At 34.7% G+C, this 23132-nt stretch overlaps 1 protein-coding gene across 2 annotated transcripts in view; it reads left to right on the forward strand.

The window, feature by feature from the left end:
- Positions 1-23132, forward strand: part of TBCK (TBC1 domain containing kinase) — a 167968-nt gene that overhangs the window by 67791 nt on the left and 77045 nt on the right. Inside the window, exons 12-20 of one of the 2 annotated variants that reach the window (XM_006096594.3) lie at positions 620-719; positions 2930-2979; positions 3146-3275; positions 4725-4823; positions 6720-6782; positions 7261-7387; positions 8907-8957; positions 10381-10464; positions 20652-20737. In XM_006096594.3, coding sequence (XP_006096656.1) covers positions 620-719; positions 2930-2979; positions 3146-3275; positions 4725-4823; positions 6720-6782; positions 7261-7387; positions 8907-8957; positions 10381-10464; positions 20652-20737 — 790 coding nt within the window. The remainder of the gene's footprint in view (positions 1-619; positions 720-2929; positions 2980-3145; positions 3276-4724; positions 4824-6719; positions 6783-7260; positions 7388-8906; positions 8958-10380; positions 10465-20651; positions 20738-23132) is intronic. The other variant, XM_023760455.1, reaches the window with a different exon arrangement.

A 23132-nucleotide genomic window follows, 5' to 3' on the forward strand; every position in this document is an offset into this window, starting at 1 on the left:
TTTTAGGTTAATTATTTGAATAGACCATTGGCTCTCTACTTTTTTCTCTCTTAAACTAATTTTTCAATATTAACTTCAGTTATACTGTGCACATTGAGTTAGGTAGAAAATCAAGAAATAAGATGAGAGAAATTCTAAGAATAAATACTTTAAAGGATATATAAAATCTCAAAAGTAATTTTCTGAAATTCTAAACAAATTGCATACATTTATTATTTGATATCCTTTCCCCTGTGAAATCACGGTCATTATGTAAGGTTTTTCTTTTTTCTCACTTTATCATTCTTCACTCATATATACTTTCTCAGGGTCACATTTGAATAGTATCAGCAAAGTAACTTTTGTGTTGAATCTGACTTAAGATACAGTGTAAATCACACTCTGATGTTGCTAAAATGCTTTATGCACTATATTCATACTTACTCAACGTATATTTTAAAATTAGAATTGTTTAGAGAATTTTCAGACAGCAGTTATATTTTTATTAACCCATTAAATCTAAAATTTCTTTCTTTCATGAAAGAGTTCATGATTTAGAATAAAATTTCTTTTGTAGAAGAAACACTAAATTGGATTTTGTGTACCCATTAAAATAATAATTTTTAAAAATTTCTTCTAGTTTTCTCTTTGAAGATGGTGAAAGCTTTGGACAAGGTCGAGATAGAAGCTCACTATTGGATGATACCACTGTGACATTGTCATTATGCCAGCTAAGAAATGTAAGATTGTTATTTTAGCAGACTTGCCTGAGATCCTTTTTTTTTTTTAAAGGAAACCTTACAGATACACATGAAGCCTTGAATTCCTCCCTAATTTCAAAATATAAGAGAGTTTCTTTAATGTATGAGCCCACGTACAGCATTATTGGAAATGCATCTGTACATCTTCAGCTTTAGTATATATATATTGTCTCATCGCTCAAAAGGTGGTTTTATTTGTTTACCTTTGTACCATCATAAGAGTTCTCATTTCTCCACATACTTGGTAATACATGGTATCATCAAATTTTTTAAAAATTATTGCTCCAAAAGGACCAGAATGGTATTTTTGCTATAGTGTTTAATTCCATGGTTATAGTGTAGATATGAGTTCTTTCATGTTTTTTGACTGTTTACTTACCTCTTCTGTGTGTGACTGATTCATCTTTTGCCAATTTTTTTGAGTCATTTCTTACTGAGTTGAGGGCTTTTAAAATGTATTCCAAATACAGGGTCTTTGTTGGCTATATGTGTTGCAAATTTCTTCTAATCTGTGGCTTCTTTAATTTTTTGAATAGTATCTTTTAATTAATAGAATTCTTTTATCAGTGTTTTTATAGTTCACTATGTTTTGTTATATTTTACTTACTGTTACTTATTTAAAGTTATACCAAGATTATAAATATATTTTGTATAATGTTCTATATTTTGTTCTAAAAGATTTCATTAAAAATTTATTTGCAAAAACAAAAAAAATATTTTTTCTATAAATATTAGAAAAAATGTTAACATTGCTGATTTTTAAAGTAATATGGAAACCAAAGAATAACTTTTACCTTACACTTTCTGTACAAGTGTTTTTGTCCTTTTTTGCCTTTGATATGCTAAAATGTTAATTAATAAAAAATAGCAGAAGATAGATCTAAAAGTAATATTTATGCTCTAAAGGATAGTAAACTCAAACTTTAAAAATTAGATACTAATAATACAGTCAAACTTGGGGAAATACTAGTTTTCTACTTAGAATTTTTATCCGTGAAAGAAATACCTAAAGATTTAAAGGCAAAATAGGATAAGTGCATACATGGCATGTCAAATTTTAGAAAGAAGCCATGCATAAAACCAGTGTTTGCCAGATTCTCAGTGTTGGAGGAAATATTTTTTTTTTGGCTTTTAAAAATACTGTGAATAATGTTAATGGAAGTGCGTAGGGACTCTAATCAATAGAAGGTCAGTGCCAGCTGCACACGGAGCTTGAACCTCTGTGTGAATCCCATAGGAGCAGACATTCTATCTTCAAGTTGGGAGTTGCACTGAAGAGCAGAGCAGCAGGCAAGGTGGCGATAACTTTAATCGCCCTGCTTAGGATGTGTCTAAGATTTTACTATACTATGGCCTGTCTTCTTACGTTTTTGAAGAATACCTATAATCCTGCATGTTATGTTATTATTGGAGAAACATTTTATAATGACTTTTAAAAAAGATAATTAAGAGAATTGAACTCATCAATATTTGAATCATACATATTCAAAATATGTTGTGAAAAATTCTTTTGAATTTTATTTTATTAGTACCCTTACTATTGTCTTAGTTTGTATTAATTACAAAGTAAAAATAAGTGAATTGAATTGAGTTTTAAATTAAGGGGTATATATTTTTAAAGTACCTTTTAAAATAACCTTCATCTATAATAATAAAAGCATAATATGCTAATTAGACCAGACATCCTTCCAGACAACCTTCCAGACGAAGCCAGGGCTGCAAGGGAAGCCCGGGTCCAGGGTGCCTGCCGGTGGCTGGAGGGAAGCCTGAGTCCTGGGTGCCAGAGAGAAGCTGGTGCCGGCAGCCAGGGGAAGGAAGGCCTACTCTTGCACAAATTTCGTGCATCGGGCCTCTAGTATAATTTAAAAATGTATTATCCATGTATTAAATTTTATACTAATTTCAGTAATTCTGAATTGTGTTTGGAAAATATCATAGTTGATGTCTAACATTTACAAGAGACACCTGTAGGTAAAAATAATCAATGTATAAAAACTATTGTTCAGAGCTAAACTTAATCACTAGAGGCATAATATATTTGTATATTTATGATTGGAATGGATTTTAAATTTTATGCTTCTCAGTACCTCATATAAATTCATAAATTTTATATTATGTTTCTTTTTAAGTGCGGTTCAGCGTTTCTGCCTCAGAGTCTCACACATAATATTTTCTCTTTTAAATCACAGAGATTAAAAGATGTTGGTGGAGAAGCATTTTACCCACTGCTTGAAGATGAGTGAGTATATAGAGTCTCCTTTTACACTTATTTTTCTTCACCGTTTATGTTAGATTGGTAAGATTGGTAAGAAACATATATGTTCAATGAAGAGCATTTCCTAAATAAAACACTTAATATGGCGGTGTTTTTTTTTAATTTTTTGCCTTTTGTTTCTCTTTTATAGCCAGTCTAATTTACCTCATTCAAACAGCAGTAATGAGTTGTCTGCTGCTGCCACGTTGCCTTTAATCATCCGAGAGAGGGACACAGAGTACCAGCTTAACAGAATCGTTCTCTTTGACAGGCTGCTAAAGGTAGGGATCTAATGTGGAAAGTGTTCTAAGAGCCCATATACAATACTTATTTTTTATTTCATTTGTAATTATTAGAGAATCTTGATGTCATAAAAAAACTAATTTTTATAGCCTATCTTTTCTGATTAACATTTAATTACCAAAATGATATATATTCATAGTAAATAAAACTTCAAAGTAAAAACAAATGTAAAAAAGTAAAAATGATGTAGGATTATATGAAAAACCATATTAGATAATAGATTAATATCCATACTGTTTAAAGAACATTTAAAAATCTACAGGAAAAAGCACTAATATTGAAAGAGAAATGGATAAAGAAAATAATGGAAATATAACTAGTTAGGATAAATCTATTCAAAATATTTATCCTCACTAAGAATGAAAAAAATTTTAATAGGTTTTTTTGATAACCAAATTAATAAAGTGAACAAAGGCATATTAAGATTGGAACTCTCATTCCTTTGTAATAAGTGTAAATTGAAACAGTGCATAAGGCAATTTAAAAGTATATATGAAGAGCCTTAATGATATCCATACCCTTTGTCCTAATAATTCTTTTCTAGAACTCTCTCTTAAAGTCGCTCTTAAAGTACAAATTTATATGCAAAGATATAGAAGTAGCCATAATAATAACACATTTATTGAATACTTTCTATATGACCTGATATTTTACAAAGTTATTTAACCCATATGAAGCTGATAGTATTATTTACACATGACTCCTTTATAATTCTTTCAGATCACAAAATAGAGAGAAGAGAGAAATGATTAAAAACAGTAGAATCAGCTCACCTCTTGGTTATATTATACAATATTTACAGAATATAGGGAACCATTCCACTGCCAACTTAATATCCTATATAATAAAACCCTAATATGCTAAGTGTCCAATTGTCCAGTCGTCCATTCAACCAATCAAAGCGTAAAAATGCTAATGATATGCTAAGGCCACTCATCTGCTTGCTAGGACATGCACTGACCATCAGGGGGCAAACAGTCAACTGGTCAACCAGTCACTATGATGTGCACTGACCGCCTGGAGGCAGATGCTCCAACCAGTAGGTTAGCTTGCTGCTGGGGTCCGGCTGATCAGGACTGAGTAAGATGGGCCAGACATGCCCTGGAGTCCCCCCACAGTTCCTCCCCAGCTGGCCAACCTGCTGCATCCCTCCCCGGCCCCCATCATGCTCTAGCGGGGACCCTCAGCCTGGCCTGCGCCCTCTTGCAATTTGGGCTGAGGAACCTCCCACCCCCCCCAAGTGCACAAATTTCATGCACCAGGCCTCTTAGTGTATTAATAATACCAAAGTAATAACACCAAAGATACTTTGAAATTTATTTAAAATCTCTTTCAACTTTATCATTGATATATATTCCAGACTTTCTAGACTAAAATATGCTACTTGATAATTTGAGACATTTTTCATATCTTTCTTTCATCTGTAGGCTTATCCATATAAAAAAAATCAAATCTGGAAAGAAGCAAGAGTTGATATTCCTCCACTTATGAGAGGTTTAACCTGGGCTGCTCTTCTGGGAGTTGAGGTAAGAAAGAAAAGAGAAAGAAGTTGGTTATAATAGTGCTAAGAAAGAAGAAAGAAGTAGGAAAGTACTTTCCAAATATATATTTTTCAAATAGTTAGAAAGTTATGTAGTAAAATATAAGCTTTAAGAATATTTGGCAATTTTGAATGAAAGGACTAGAGAAAAAGAATAGATTAACAAAATATAATTGAAGATTTGTTAGAATTATATTATTTAATATTTCATTTAATGGAGCTCATAGAAATTATTTTGATTAATTTTCAAATCAGATTATTTTAAGACTATATATACCAGTTATAAGCATATTATCCTGCCTATAAAGTATGTGTATGTTTATTTAGGAATAGGATTGTCTATTTATAAGTGGCTCTAAGTTTGGAGAAATCCTCCATCAATTTGAACCTTATAAAAAATCATTAACAGACCTAGCTGGTTTGGCTCAGTGGATAGAGCATCAGCCTGCAGATTGGAGGGTTCCGGGTTTGATTCCAGTCAAAGGCACATGCTTGGGTTGCAAGCTCGATCCACAGTAGGGGCGTGCAGGAGGCAGCCGATCAATGATTCTCTCTCATCATTGATGTTTCTATCTCTATCTCCCTCTCCTTTCCTCTCTGAAATAAATGGGAATATAGATTTTTTAAAATAATTATCATAATGTAGTGCTTTTTTGGCACATCTATCCCACAAGAACCATGCTGCCAAGACAAACTACTTTGTCTTGTACAACACCTAATCTGTTGGCAGTGAGGAAAGGAGAGGTCCCAAAATTATTACAGTGACTTGCAGTACTAACAGAGAACTCGGTAACAGCAGTCATGATAATGGGCCACATTCCTGCCCCGTTTTTTGGTTTGTTTGTTTTTGTTTTGTTTTGTTTTTGTTTTTTTATTTCCAGGCAATTTCTTTGTCATCCTTCAGATATTCTCTTATCAATATCTTATGGATATCCATCATGCATTTTTTTCCTGAATTCCCTCAACTATTTTTAATTCTTTTCAACTCCCTGTTAAAAGAATTTTATTTATTTATTCCTGATTCCTTTGATGATATTCTACAAACATCTTTGAGTTTGGGTGGCTGCTTTACAAGAATGCCTATTGTTCCATATAATACATTAATAGTTAGAATTGTTGAACCACATAATGCTAAAGTTCAAGAGGACTTGTGAGGTCAGGTTGTCTAAATCTGTCATTAAATAGACGTACCATAGAAATTGATGTACCAGCAAGTAATGTCATAATTTTGAACCCCAAATTAGTGGCTCGTTCTACATCATTATAGTAAACCTAAGTTATAAGAATTGTTCCATGCTTGGTCTTATTGAACATGACTAAATTTGAAATGGTTTATTCAATTATTTCTTCTGTACCGGTATAACTAAAGTGTAAATGATTCATTTAATCCCTTAGTGATTCCATACCTACATGATGTTCTACTCTTAAATTTATTTCAAACTTCTGCTTCCTGTGCTGAACTAGCATTCCTTTAGACAGGTCCATTTTATTTTTTCTTTTATTACCAACTTTAACAGGAAAATTGTGGGATGTCTTCCTGTGCTTCCTTCCCCCGAAAACTGAATGTTTGAGGTAACAATGAGTAGAGAGTAACAAGGTTGTATTGTGCTGTGGAAACTAGGGTGTTTGACTATATTCATTTGCTACTTGACTCATCCAACACTTTTGTCTTCTGGAACAAAATGGCAAGTTGTCCTGGATTTTCATCACAGATTATCAAAACTGTAGAGAATTTTTCTAAGAGATATACCTTGGTTTTTAATCTTCCCATCTATAATTGGGTGGGTTTTCAAAGATAGATGATTATAAAAAGTATATTTATCTACATTAATAATTTATCGAGGATATGATGAATTAATATTATTCTCTTTATTTTTTTCAGGGGGCTATTCATGCCAAGTATGACGCAATTGATAAAGATACTCCAATTCCTACAGATAGACAAGTATGATTTAGATTTTCTTAAACAATCTAAGATAATTTTGCCAAATCTATAATTTCTAGAAAGGCAAGAGGGAATTATCTTCTTTTCATTATGCTCAGCAGCCATCATATTCTCATGCTGTTCGAGTAAGCATAACTTTTGTATCAGAAGTTAGTGAATTAGAACTGTCCCTAAAAGGAGTATAAGCCAAGTGACTTTTCTTAGTAATTGTACTTTATCTGTAGAATCTGCCCTTTATATAGTAAAGAAAGATTTTTTTGGAAACTGTATTGATAAATACCTTTTCAAAAGAAATGGTCTGTTTTCCTTAAGTGTACAACCTTTTTATTGTTTCCAGAGTGTTAATATAGAATTCAAAAACTTTAGATACCAGGATTATGTAATTGGTCTATTCTGAAATTTATAATAAAATTTTTTTTCTTTACCTTGGGGTTTATTGGAAATCACAGTTTCATCTTATTGTTTTGCTATTTTACAGATTGAAGTGGATATTCCTCGTTGTCATCAGTATGATGAACTGTTATCATCACCAGAAGGTCATGCAAAATTTAGGCGTGTATTAAAAGCCTGGGTAGTATCCCATCCTGATCTGGTGTATTGGCAAGGTAACTTTTTCCCCCAATTATTAAGACTCTTTTTGAAGTATAGGGAGCATGTTGCGTGACTGTTTCAAAAATTAAAATATCAAAACATACTTGGCTTTGAGAAAAGTCAATACTAAAGCCATGATCCATTTATTGAAAGGTTTATATGAGAACTTTTTAAAAAAACGTTGCCTATATGCCAAGTAGAGATCATTTAAAGGCATGTTATTTAATGAGACAGTTTGCCATCATGTTAATTAGGAAAGTAGAAAGAACATTTTGTGTGATTGTAATCTTTGTGGATACATTGTCTCAGTGTTTATGAAAATAATAAAATAATTTTATAGCATAAATAGTTTGGGGCTAGTTCAGTGGTTCTCAACCTTCCTAATGCTGCGACCCTTTAATACAGTTCCTCATGTTGTGGTGACCCTCAACCATAAAATTATTTTCGTTGCTACTTCATAACTGTAATTTTGCTACTATTATGAATCGTAATGTAAATATCTGATATGCAGGATGTATTTTCATTGTTACAAATTGAACATAATTAAAGCATAGTGATTAATCACAAAAACAATATGTAATTATATATGTGTTTTCCTACAGTCTTAGGTGACCCCTGTGAAAGGGTTGTTCGACCCCCAAAGGGGTTGCGACCCACAGGTTGAGAACCACTGGGCTAGTTGATATTTTACCTTTTATTATTTACAACTTATACTTAACCTCTTTATTGGAAATTAGGGAATAGGATACCACCTTAAACTATTTATTTTATTTATTATCTCTTTAAAAAACATCCTTAATGTTCCATATCCTTGATTTTTACCATTCTCATTATTATTTTTAAGGTCATTGATAAATTCATGCATGAGAAATCCGTTACACCCAGTCCTATATTTGAATTTGTTGTAATGAACAGTGTTGTTATTTAATATTTAAATTCTCTATTTCTGGCTGAACTTAAAATTAAGCCATTATTTTCCTTAGCTCTGTCCATTTTAGAGAAGTCCTGTGTCTTCCAAACAATTATAGATAGATTTATGTACGTTCTTTCAGTATGACAACATATGAACAGCATTATTATCAATAAAAGGAATATGTCACATATTTGTATTTCACTGCACAATTTTTAAAGGGTCTTTTTTCATGATACCAAAGAAGCATGTAAGACAAATCTCCTCTAAGATGAGGAAATATGCCTGGGGATGTTAAGTCATTGCCAAGATCACACAGGGTCAGAAATGGGATTATATCCCAAGCCTTCTATCATCTTTACATTTTGCTATTAGTATATTTCTCTCTTAAACTCATAATAATATTGATAATAATAAAAGCTGATTTATGTTGGGCACATACTATGTGCTAGTCATTATCAGTTACTCCCCACCGTGACCCATAGATAATATAGTTCTGGATGAATAGTACTTATAATGCTTAATCTATAGAGAGGTAATGCAGAGAACTGAATAAGGTATATATCTACAGGTCTACTTAATTATGTTTATTTGAATTCTTTTCTTCAACCCCTCCCCATCAGGTCTTGACTCACTTTGTGCTCCATTCCTATATTTAAATTTCAATAATGAAGGTAAGCTTATTTATCAATTAAATAATTGTGGTGCATATTATACTAAAATATTTTATTCAAACATGAAAGGTTTTTGTTTTTATTATAAGGATCTTGCTTGCTTTCTAGGAGATAGTATAAATATCTGTGAGATAATCTGTTGTATAATTTTAGAGCATGTGAAGAATTTATTATTGGAGAGTTTTTTATTCTAAAAAATTCATCTACTTTGGTGACCATTTTTATGAACATAGGAGAAAATTTTTGACTTCTTTAGAGATTAGGTTTAGCCTGTGTATATTTCCTAAACAATTTATAAAGGAATTCATATTAATCTTGTATCTCCAAAGCCTATTATTTCAACCACTACCTTCTTAATGAAAACTTTACTCATTCTCCCTCCTAAACCCAGCACTTTGTATTTCAGGAAAGTATTTGTGTATATTTTGTGTTCTAGTTATTTATTACTAATATAGTAATCCATTTTTGGTTAGCAGCTTTTTAAAAAAATTTTTAGTGATTGATTTTAGAGAGTCAGACAGATAGACATCAATTTCTTGTTCCACTTATTTATTTATTTATTGATTGATTCCTGTCTGTTCCCAGACTGGGGATGGAACCCACAACCTTGGCATATGGGCATGACACTGCAACCAACGAGCTACTCAGCCAGGGCAGCAGCAGCTTTGTTTAATGATTGATTTTTTTTCTGTTTTTTTATTCCCCTGTTATAATGCCTTTATTATAGTAGATTTTTCAGTAAATATTTGTTACACTTAACAGACTCAAATCTCTAAAGATATCACATTTAGAAAGTATTTACCATATATATAATGTAACTCTCTAGAAGCCTTAATCTCAAAATCTTTATTTTTTTCAAATTCTATTTCATGTCAAATTTTGCATAGATTTCTGGAAATAAGTAGAGATAGCATAATCCCAGAGAACTAAAATTTTGTAATTTTAATTGGTTTGAAAATACACTGTTCTATGATATTTCTCATTATCTAGACTACAAGTTTGCTATGTTTTGTTAGGTATAGGCCATTATTACACATATTGCTTGAAGAATAGTAAGCAATCTGTATTTAAAAAAATAACTTATGACTAGGGTTCCTAAATCCAAGTTCTGAGGCTTTTTTGTTTGCATCAACAAAAAATAAGGATCTTTTGGTTTGTATAGCTCATTAATGCCATGATTGGAGATTTTTAAAAATTTGTAAAGTTCAGATAATAAAGGTTCTTATTATTATGGGATAACAATTTCTATAGTAGTTTGAAATTGAAAAGTTACTAGGTGGTTTTCTTTTGTTCAAATTATTTTCTGTTTTAAAGAGCAAATGGTTTTGTTTCTTTAAATTTGTGTTTTCATCAATTATTGGCATAAACTTATTTAATAGTAGTTAAATAATTTATCGCATGCATTTGCCTTATTCTTTCTTAGCCTTGGCGTATGCATGTATGTCTGCTTTTATTCCCAAATACCTGTATAACTTCTTCTTGAAAGACAACTCACATGTAATACAAGGTAAGCATTAAATGTCCTTCCTTGTCTTTTTAAGGGAATATATTATGTCATGTAACCAATACTCATTAAATTTATGATTTTGACCCAATAAAATAGGTTGATAATGCTCACTAAAACCAGTGAAGAGATCTTAAGTTTAGTCTTTATTCCAAGTCCCCAGCAAATTAGGTTTTATTTTCCAATGACTGTTCAATATCTGATCTCTGTTCAGTTCAAATTTAGGCATGCTAGTTTAAGAAAATAAAAGTCTTGCTATTTTTCTCTCTCACAATTAAAATTTCCCACACAAATTTTCACCATCGACCAAGCTTATTATGAATTAGTAAAAAGTTTAAATAATATTTAATTATGTAAATAAAGAGAATATTAAAAACACTTCTCATTCATCTCATTCCCCATGCTTGAACGCCCAAAATATTCGTCTTCTGTCTTTTACTTTCCTAAAATACACACCTTTCTTCAGAGTCCAAGTCATAGCATAACCACTTGTGAATTCTTACATGACTACGCTCACTAGCCACAAACTTTTACTATAATTCTCTAAACTCCTTTTTAGTACAAAGTAACAAAAGTTAATAATAAACACTTTTGAATCAGGCAAACTTTGTTTCAAATGTAAATTGGGTTAATTATTTCATAATCTTGGACAAATAAAGTATGTTTGCTAGGTATAATTTTCCTAATATCTAAAATAAAGGTTCTTGTAAAGGTTAAACATAAAATATGTAAATGCATGGTATATAGAAACTTTCGATAACACTAATGACTTTTTTATTATTATTGCTACTATTATTATTTTATTGCTATTGTTATTAAAATTATTTTGCTAATCTTATTATTATCATGATATTATATATCATGTCTTATCTTTAAACAAGAGTCTAAATGTTTTAAGGGCAGAAAATTTTCTTATACTTTTGTATTTCTTTTGGAACTGACTACAAAGCTGGTCACATAGTTTTCCCATTTACTAATTGTATGTTACTTTTCAGATACTGCCATCATTTAAACTTTTTATTTATTATTTATGTCATCAATTCAACTACATTTTCAACAACTTGAAACTAGTGCTTTGTTTTATTTATATTTATATAATTATGGTTTGATATAATTCACTCAGTTTGAATACATGAAGCGGCAAATACAGGCTATGTGCAGTTTATTAAACATTCTCAATAAGTGGGATCTCAATTAGCAATATATTCACTTACTTAGCATGAGTATAAAATTAGAGTATCAGAAGTAAATATAATGAGAAAATATCTAGAAAGGCAGTAGTAATGTGAATGTAAATTAAATAGATAAAGAGGCTAAAAATAGGAGGAAGAAAAGAATATGGATAAATAGTGCAGCACATAAAAACATTTATTTTTCCAGCATCATTTACCTCGAAGTATAGAGAAAAATAATTTAAACTTTTAAAAAGCATTGTGCCGAAACCGGTTTGGCTCAGTGGATAGAGCGTTGGCCTGCGGACTGAAAGGACCCAGGTTCGATTCCGGTCAAGGGCATGTACCTGGGTTGCGGGCACACCCCCAGTAGGAGATGTGCAGGAGGCAGCTGGTCGATGTTTCTAACTCTCTATCCCTTTCTCTTCCTCTCTGTAAAAAATCAATAAAATATATAAAAAAATAAAAATTAAAAAAAATAAAATAAAAATAAAAAGCATTGTGTGTGTTTATAAGCACACCAAGTCATGTTCAGCACTCTGTGTCTACAATGTAGATAGGTACTAGAAATTGGTATAATGATCCAGTGTCTCTTCATTAATTTTGAAATGCAAATTTTATTGATTTATATTTGTATTTAGAAATGTTTTAAAATGAATATGCCTAATACCCTGCATGTTCCTAGAAAGTGGACTTGTATAAAGTTGGGATTAATTTAAGAATGTTTTTAGAGAGCAACAAGATTTTGCTTTGATTTTTTTTATAATCAAATATGAGTAGGTTTTTTTGGGAGGAAGTTTTTTTTTCTTATAGGTTAGTTTAGTAAAACCATCCAACTTCAAGAATCATGCAATGTTCTCCTCTAAGAATTTATGAAGTGATGTCCTATAAGAGCGTGGCTTGTATCTTACTAATTGGTATGCATTTCACACTTACTCATAGTTTCCTTATTATGCTTATCAATGATGTTTATTATAGAACTAGAGGCCAGGTGCACGAAATTTGTGCATGGGGGTGGGGGGTCCCTCAGCCCGACCTGTACCCTCTCCAATCCAGGAGCCCTCAGGGATGTCCTACTGATGGCTTAGGCCCACTCCCCGTGGTTCTCTGTTCTCTGCAGGGCCTGCCTGCTCCACACCACGATGATGGCCATGCAGGCTCTGCTTGGTGCTGCCTGCGGGCCGCGCTTGCCTGCTCCCGGGTTGCTGGATGCTGCCTATGGGCCGCACTTGCCTGCTGGGCTTGCACTGCCTGGGTGACGCCGCCAGCGTCCCACCCCAGCCTCTATGGGCACCGCCATCTTTGTTGTAGAGTGACAGTTAATTTGCATATTACTCTTTTATTAGGATGGACGATGTACTCTGTAAGATTCCAGCCATTCCTGTCTGAAGAAGCTTCAATAAAGGCCCAAGTTCTTGTAGAGTTTCTCTTGTAGACTGGGGACCCCGTGGTCAATTGGTAGCTTCACAAGCCTGGCAGCTAGAAATCTTATCAAATCCCCCATAGGACTATGAGTGAGGAAGCACAAAGGAAGGCCAGAAACCTGGGGTGTACTGGCCAAATGAGAACAGGGTTCATGGCCTGGTCCAGTTCCTTCCTGCCCAAGGTAGCTTAGTTGATTAAAATTGGTCACCAGTAGGCTATTGCATGAAGTCTGCCCCTCAGCACTCTATGTTCACATGTTACACTTTTATTGTATTCCCTACCTCCTGCTTCTGCCATCCCATAATACTCTTGAATGAATTGTCAGGCCCACTAGTGTACGACACTAGAGATTTTGCAATAAATTATTTATGCTGGTAAAAAAGAAATGAGTATATTTAAAACACGTTGGATGATACTAGAGGCAATATACAATGTAAATAATCTGTCAGATAATGACTAAAGACAAACTGAAAGCACTAAAAGTAAAAAGTAATCATGTTAGTAGTTGTGCAAAAAAGGTGGTTCTTTAATTCTCAGTTAAATATAAGTCAGAAATAGAATGCGGTTATTTTTAAAGTTAATGTGAACTTGTAATAGTAGCTGAACTTTCATATGTAAAAGCCTGAAAATAATATTTTTTCAAATTTGTCAGGCCCTTAATAAAGCATAGTGCCTAGCTGGATTTCTGTACTTTTAAGAGAGATGTAGCTATTTGGAGAATCTTCAAAAAGCAATTAAAACAGAACTTACACAATGAATTATCTATAGTATTTATTAGATGGCTGGATGATGTCTGGATGACCAGTTTTCAAAGGGTCATATTAGATAACTTCCATTACAGTAATTGTTATTTTGGCTCTGTGTAGATACCTATTTTAAAATACAGAAATTGCCTTGGCCAGTTCGGCTCAGTTGCTAGAGCGTTGGCCTGTGGACTGAAGGGCCCAGGTTCGATTCTGGTCAAGGACATATGCCCGGGTTGCTGGCTCAATCCCCAGTAGGAGGCGTGCAGGAGGCAGCTTATCAATGATTCATCACTGATGTTTCTATCTCCCTTCCTCTCTAAAATCAATAAAATATATATTAATAAATAAATAAATAATAAAATACAGAAATTATTTACCTCTGAAGGTTTCATTTTTCCAGTAATTGTTTCACATTGCAGATCAATGTGTGTATTATCTAGTGATAATGAATTTTCAACATGAAAGAGTTTTCACTCTTTTTAACTACAGACTTTGTTAGTATCCTGTTAAAAGGCTTATTATACAAGTATGACAATATCTTATTTAATATATGAAAATGCAAGAGAAACCATAATGTACACCATATGAATTTGCAGACACTGGTCAGAAAGGCCAAAAAAGACTTTTTAAAATTTGATTCATTAATCAGTGATGTACTTTAAAAGTTCAATATTATAATTAAAAGACCTCTCCAAAATTATTTCTCTAAGTACTAATAATTTTATCAGTTATAATTTGTATAAATTTGTGTTTAAAATCTTGAATTAGTAATTAATTTTGAAACTTTTTAAAGCCACAGTAAATGTTCTCTAACATTATGAAAAATTTAGCATGTATATTTTCCGAAGAAACAATAGACATGGTATTTTAAATCATTTGTTCAGTTTTTATATTGACTTTATATGTTGACTCTCTCTCTGTCTCTCTCTCTGTCTATATATATATTACAGGCCTGGTGCACAAAAATTCGTGCACTCGGTGGGGTGGAGAGGTCCCTCAGCCCTCTCGCAGTCTGGGACCCCTCGGGGGATGTCCACCTGCCAGCTTAGGCCCACTCCCCAGGGGATCGGGCCTAAGCTGGCAGTCAGACATCCCTCTGGGAGCCCTCAGGGGATGTCCGACTGCGGCTTAGGCTATGGAGGAGGTGGAGAGGCTCCCACCATTGCCACGCCACTGCACTGACAGCCATTAGCCCAGCTTGTGGCTGAGTGGAGTTCCCCCTGTGGGAGTGCACTAATCACCAAGGAACAGCTCCTGCATTGAGAATCTGCCCCTTGGTGGTCAGTGTGTGTCATAGCGACTGGTTGTTCTGCTGTTAGGGTCAATTTGCATATTACCCTTTTATTATATAGGATAAGTATATATATGTGTGTGTGTGTGATGTTACATAAGAAAAAGCGTTGTTTCAGTGACTTTAATCTTTCAATAAATAATTGTCCTGCACTGACCCTGTGCCAGGCACTGCTTAAAGAATTGAGGTTCTTAAGGTAAATAATATTCAATCCTTTCCCAAGAGATTTCATAGCCCAATATAGGAAATAAATGTGAAAATAACTAAATTTAAGTAATGAGATAAGTGTACATGTTATTGTATTAGAACAGAGGAAGATGGGATGTTATTTTGATTATTTTGACTTTTTTTTTTTTTTTTTTTGGTCCCAAAGTCTGGAAAGTTTCATAAAAGAGAGGATACTTATTAGTGAATTTGAAATTTGAGTAGGGATTTGGTGAAAAAGGAGGACATTCTTTTTAAAAAATATATATTTTATTGATTTTTTTACAGAGAGGAAGGGAGAGGGATAGAGAGTTAGAAACATCGATGAGAGAGAAACATCAATCAGCTGCCTCCTGCACACCTCCTACTGGGGATGTGCCCGCAACCAAGGTACATGCCCTTGACTGGAATCGAATCTGGGACCTTTCAGTCCATAGGCTGATGCTCTATCCACTGAGCCAAGCCGGTTAGGGTGAGAAGGACATTCTTTATAAAAAGAACAAGGAAGAGCATTGCAGTAAAAACATGAAAATGAGTATATAAAACAGCCAGTAGTCAAATCTGGTACATGGAGTTGGAAAGAGAAGAATGGAGAGCAAAACAAGGAGCTGAAACCATATAGTGATTATTGGTTACTAAAGTTTACGGAAGTACAGTGGTTTCTTTTCCTACAAAATGTCTATTTTAGGCTTGCATTTAGAAATATTTGAATCTCATTTTATTGGTTTCCCTCTTTGTCCTTCCCCACCATTTTGTTTTATAGTGTTTTAAGGTTTAAACTTCAAAGTAGCATTGATTTTGTTTGACATAAATATCACATGTACCCTTTGCTCCCACAACTTTTGGAAAGTTTGTATGTCATATGAAACTGATTAATGGCTGTTTGTAGAATTGCATATTTATTTATTCACTTATCTCTACAGAAATCAAAAGTTTCTATATTCAATAGCAACTTTAATTTTTTATTTTAAAGTCTTTCATATAATATATACGATTTGTATATTTATAGGACCATAGAACGCTTTGCATCTTTTGATGAGAGAAAAATTATCTATTTATTCAAGATATCTGGGTTTGTTGTTGTTGATAACCATAGTGTTATTTACTATTTGCCTGCAGACATTTTTAAGAAGATAATAAATTTAATTTTTTCTGGCCTAAATTAATATTCATCATTCTAAGTACTATCAAATTTTCCCCTGCATGTTGCTATTGAGTTGATAAAATGCCAACACACAGTACTTTAAAAATTAATGTACTAATTTACAAACTCAGGGTTTTAGCCTCTATGTTATCTAAGATTACTAAAATTATTCTAAGATGCAAAGCCTTAGAGTTCCGGTTGGATGTGAAAGATAGGGGGGATTTGAAAGGGATATATTGAATATAGTTTTAGAGATATTGGAAAATAGGCTTATAACTTGTAGGACAGACGTACTTTCTTGCCATTGAAGAAAGAAAGGTCAGCTTTAGGCAAGTGAAGAAAGAGGCAGCCATTTAGCTATTAATATTGGGAATAAATCCTTTGTGGAAAACCCAACTATACTTTAATGTCATTTTGCACTTAAGAAAGGAGCAACCTAGAAAACTGTTCTATAAAACTTTTACACTGTTCTTTGAAGTTATTGTACTAGGTTTTGTTCCCAAAAACAATAATTGGAATTTTTGGCACAACATTAAACATATTCTTGTACTGTTTATAAAACCAAGGCATATTCACATTTGGACCATTGTAAGATGTGGTGGCTATAAGTCAGAAAAGCAAAGATGAAGGGAGATACTATATAAAGTCACAATAGGAAAGATGGAGGAGTATACCATATAAACCTGGAAAAGAAAATTGGGTGAAAATTTCCCTAATCTTTTGTTTCCCTGCATGTCTTTTTAAATCCTTTGAGGGCAGGGGCAGTATCTTCTTCGTTGTGATGTTCCATTAGTCCCACCCATAGCTGGGATGACTATAAACCTAAACTGTGATATTTTTCAGAGTTAAAGGGGCACTGAATGTACTAGTCACTGAGTCTACAGGTGGCAGTTGAGACTTGCCCAGGTAAACTAGGATGTATGGTCACACTACATTCAGTAAGTCTTTGAGGAAAGGGGAGGAAAGAGGACAGATGTCAAAGTCTAAAGGACAGATGTCAAAATCTAAATCCAGTTGTCAAATGTGAATATAGAACTTCTTTCTCATCAAACAATAACAGAGAGGGGAAATATGCAACTTTATTATAAAGGTTAAGTATTTGAGAAAGCAGTGAAGTATATATTTAGTTTAATGCATGTCTTTGTCATGAATGATTTAATGATTGGATATTGGGGATATTGGGATATAGTATTGAATACATTGAGTGTACGGCCTTGACATTTTCAAGAATGTCTTGCATCATGTGTCTTACACCTCTTTGAAGCAAGACATTTTTCTGAATATAACAAGCCATGCTATAAATGATCTAAAGCCTGCCCCAAGCAACCAAAATTTATAACTTATATTTACATGCAACTTATTTTTATATATTAAATAATATATTACATATAATAATATAAAATAAAAATATACATGTATTTATTTGTGTATATTATTTATATCACAAGTATATTATAGACACATATATAAATGTAGCCATCAATGTTTGGCAGAACACAAGTACAATGTTTTCATGATAAATTAAGTTTCTTCATTAAACTTCAATTAGCCATGTAATGCCACATAGTACTTATCTTTTATCAAGCTCAAATAAGAATGATATTTAGTAAATGAGACTAGTTGCGGAAAATTGCCTGACCCGTGCTTTTTAAAAGGTTAATAATTATATGGTTTCATCAACATGCAGTTGAGTTCTTATGATTGTTGATGTTACATACCTCTGGTTTTTGTGTAAATTAGGACTAAAAATATAGCATCACTAATTGGAAGGAGAAAAATGTAGTTAAAAAACAGTTAAATCTCAAAGTTTCCTGGGACCTTGCTATCTGTCCTGGGTCTCTAATCTGGAACTCTTGAACCTGATACAATTGTACTTTTTTTTTTCTTCTTAGAGGAAAAGATGAGACAATGGATAGAGAAAAGAATTTTGTTGCAGTAGAATAAACATTCAGTCATGAAAAAATATTAATCCAAAAGTATTAACCCATTTTTTATTTAGTACCCATGGGTAAAATTTCATATTAAATAGAGAATTTAGCTTTATTGTGATATTGAATACAGTACTTCCTCATCTTTTCTCTTTGGCTTTGGTGCTTCTCTTTGTAAAACATGTGACATTGCTTATAGGTAAACTAGAGACCCAGTGCATGAAATTCATGCACCCAGGGGTGTGGGGGGTGTCCCTCAGCCCAGCCTGCACCCTCTCACAGTCCAGGAACCCTCAGAGGATGTCCAACTGCCGCGGAGGCAGAAGAGGCTCCCACCACCACCGCTGAACTCACCAGCCGTGAGCCCGACTTCTGGCTAAGCAGCACTCCCCCTGTGGGAGTGCACTGACCACCAGGAGACAGCTCCTGCATTGAGCAACCCAGGCTTCCAGCTGGACCTGGGCTCTGCTCAAGGCTACAAAGTTTCAATTATAGAAGATAAATAAATCCCAGATACCTGCTTCCAGCCTGCCCAGGCATCCGCTCAAGAAGGCGCTGAAAAAAAGAAAAAAAAAGGAAAAAAAGAAGAGGCAGGGAGCCTGGGTCACCAAGGAGCGTGGCCAGCCTGAAAACGGCCATCAGCCCCTCACCCAGGCTGGCCAGGCACCCCAGCGGGACCCCCCACCCTGAAGGAGCTGCGGGCAGCCTCAAAACGGCCCTCAGCCCCTCACTCAGGCTGGCCAAGCACCCCAGCGGGACCCCAACCCTGATCCGGGACACCCTTCAGAGCCAACCAGCTGGCCCCCACCCGTGCACCAGGCCTCTATCCTATATATTAAAGGGTAATATGCAAATGGACCCTAACAGCAGAAGGACTGGAAATGACTGGTCACTATGACACACACTGACCACCAGGGGGCAGATGCTCAATGCAGGAGCTTACCCCTGGTGGTCAATGCACTCCCACAGGGGGAGCTCTGCTCTGCCACAAGCCAGGCTGACGGCTGCCAGCACAGCAGTGGTGACGGGAGCCTCTCCTGCCTCCTCAGCAGCACTAAGGATGTCAGACTGCAGCTTAGGCCTGCTCCCGCTGGCAAATGGACATCCCCTGAGGGCTCCCAGGCTGCCAGAGGGATGTCTGACGGCCAGCTTAGGCCCATTCCCCTGGGGAGCAGGCCTAAGCCAGCAGGTGGACATCCCCTGAGGGTTCCCAGACTGCGAGAGGGCACAGGCCGGGCTGAGGGATTTCCACCCCCCTCCCCGAGTGCACAAATTTTTGTGCACCAGGCCTCTAGTATAGGATAATTATAAAAACATTTATGATCATTAGAATCAAAATTTTAATTGTGGAAAATAGGGGAAGGCTACTTGTACTAACAGATTGTCAAAATTTTACACAAGTTCTTGAAACTTAAAAGTAAAGAACTTTAAAAACTAAAAGAGAATAGTAGACATTATATTAGGAGGTTATTTTCACCAAATAATTGGTTTGAAAAACAGATTTATAACTTTATTGAAAGAACGAGTTGAGGTTATTAATTAAGAAGAATCTTTCATTGGATTACTGTCATTTTTGAAATATGTTTTAATTTTGTTTTTAATATGTTCAAAATGATGGTTACTTGCCCTTGAGTAGATTGTTATAAGTATATTGTTTAGATTAGTACATAGTTAGTAAATTGGAATAATAGTAAATTGTTGGACAAAATAAGAAAATATTCCTTACAATGCAACTGAACCCTATGAATTAGTATAGGATTAGAATCAACACTTACTTGCCTACTGTATTCCTGTTTTCTTATTAGCATGATGTTAATTCTTATTTCTAAATATGCCAAATGCAGAGTGGAAATAAATTAGAACTGGAACAAATGCCTATGTCTGTATATAGTATCAAATTTGAGGTATAATTATTCTATTTGGTACTGCTTATTTGTTACACTTTCCAAACATAAAAGAAATTCAATTTAACATTACTAAATTAAATGTATTTGTAGAACCTAATAGGAAAACATCATTCATCATGTGTATAATTTGTGATTAAAGAAATGAACTAATAGGTCTGAAGATGGAAAATAAGCTATATCATAGTTTGTTGGTATGTTTGGTAGTTAGCAGTAACTGATTAAAGTGGTAACAAAATCAAATTATTAAAGCACGTTTTAATGGAGAAATTAACTTTCATTCAAAATATAAATAAACTAATGTATATGAATTTGATGTTTTATTTGAGGTACTGGGCGAAAATGACGATTGTCTTAAATTTTATTGTCATTTCAGAGTATTTGACTGTGTTCTCTCAGATGATTGCATTCCATGATCCAGAGCTGAGTAATCATCTCAATGAGATTGGATTTATTCCAGATGTAAGTACCTGGCACATTATTAACATGAGGTCAAAGATAAAGCAGAAATTGGCAGCATGAAAGAGTGCTGTTTTTAAAGTTTTTGTTGTCATAAGAAGTCCAATCTGAACAAGTTCCTGCTACTAATTACAGTCTTTTGTTAGTAGTATAAAGTCGGTGTGGTTACCTTCCAGGAACCTGAGATCTCTATCTCAAAAGGAATTTTTGAGGTTTACAAAAACCTATGATACTGTAGTCTAACTTCCACTTAAAAGAGGCTTGACTCCCTGTCACATACTGCAGGTGAGTAATGGGCTAAGCCACACCATTGCTACTCTTTGCAAGTCAACTCTGACTTTCAGCTAACATGAACTGTAGAGATGCTAATGAAGTAAGCCAAAATCTGGCAAAGCTCCCAAGGTAACATATCAAGCAAAACACAGAAGCTACTTAAGAATCCACTAAGTTCAGATTTCCTAATTCTACAAAAATAGGCCCAAGTCTCATAAAATCCAAGTGAAAACCCTTCACAACACAGTTTAACATAACACTAATATGTTTTTCAAACAATTTGATTTTACCCTATTTAAAAGCTAATAAATGAGCCTTTTACTGTTTAATGGCTGTTGGTGGAAAACACAAGACTCCTGTGTCAGAGACAAAGGACTTTCACTGACAGCAGAACAAGCGACCTGAACATTCACATATTTGTGTTGGTTCCCCAAATATGTTGGTTCACATATTTGTGTTAGTCCCACTGAGACAAAGTAAAGGGTCTAGGTGGTACTTGTATATGCAATGAATCACGTTATAGGAGAAAAACCCTGATTTTAGGGAATTTGAATTTTTAAAATGCCTTCCCTTTGCTCTAGAGAGAGAAAAACACTCTCTTTTTCTTCCAAGGGTATACCAGTAAGAAAACTTGTCCTTTGCTGCAAAGGGAGATTCTGTTTCTGTTTTCCCAGGCTGTTCTTGTGTACTTATATTTGAAAAGATAATCCAGAACAAAGGACAGTCAGTATCTCTGTTCACAAGGAATGCAGAAGTACAAGAAAGCATAATAAAATGTTAATGGTATTCACTAGAAGAATAGAAAAAGAAAGTATAACATTTTTTGTTGATACTATCACAGATGTCCCCCATTTCCCCTGCCTTGTCCTCCTTCATGAAGTGACACACCCCGCCCCCACACCCCCGTACAGCCTGTTGTCTGTGTCCATAGTCTATACATATGTGTTCTTTAGCTAATCTCTTCCATTCCCCCCACCTTTTGCCCCTCTGGTAACCAAAAGAAAATAAATACTATGATAGTAATATAAAACAGAAAAGAAAACAAAAAACAGACCCCCTAATATATGGAATTTTGTATGTGACAGAGAGGGATCTATTAATCAATTAGAAATGAAAGGATTATTGAATAAATAGCCCTGATAAAATTAGGTAGCTATATGGAAAGGAGATGGGAATCAAAGTTCAACCCCACACCATACATAAAAATAAATTCTAGGTTGACTGAAGTACCTGAATGTGAAATGTCATTTTTATAAGTTCCATTTAGGAAGGAATTCTTGCAGAATTCATACAAAGTACAACATATTTTGAAAAGAGAGAATTTCAATGGAAGGAGCCTTCCATTCTATTGATAATATATTACTTGATTTAAATTATTTTGAAGCAGTTGTGGCAAAACATTTGTTAACTCTGGGTAGATGAGTACAGTGGTGTTCGTTAAATGTGCTGTGTAGGGTGAGTTAATTATCCAATCCTATCTAATAAAGAGGGAATATGCTAATTGACCCTCACAATGTCTCAAAGATGGCAGCACCCACAGCCAATAAGAAGGGAATATGCTAATTGACTGCCCCGCCCTCAAAGATGGTGGTGCCCACAGCTAATAAGGAGGGAATATGCTAATTGACTGCCATGCCCTCAAAGATGGCGGCACCCACAGCCACAAGATGGCGGCACCCAGGCCCCTCAGCCCCCCAGCCACCCAGGGCCGTCCTAGGCTCAGGTAACCAGGGCCGGCCGAGGCTTAGGTAACCAGGGCCGACCAAGGCTTGGCTGCCAGCAGTGGCAGCAGCAGAGGTGTGATGTGGCGTCGCCTTCCCCTGATCGCCGGGTCGCCGACCGCCCCTGAGGTATCCCAGACTGTGAGAGGGGGCAGGCCAGGCTGAGGGACCCCGCCCTCTAATGCATGAATTTTCATGCATTGGGCCTCTAGTCTACACTAATAAAAGACAAACATACAAATTGACCATACCTTCGCTACACCTTAAGCCACGCCCACCAGCCAATCCGAGTGACTATATGCAAATTAACCCAACCAAGATGACGGCCGGCAGCCACAGAGCTGGAGCAAGCAGGAGGCGTGGTTAACCCCAATGATAGAGGAAGCCAAGCTTCCCAGCTGCCG

This window comes from Myotis lucifugus, unplaced genomic scaffold, assembly GCF_000147115.1.
Source record: "Myotis lucifugus unplaced genomic scaffold, Myoluc2.0 scaffold_182, whole genome shotgun sequence".
Classification (NCBI taxonomy): Eukaryota; Metazoa; Chordata; class Mammalia; order Chiroptera; family Vespertilionidae; genus Myotis; species Myotis lucifugus.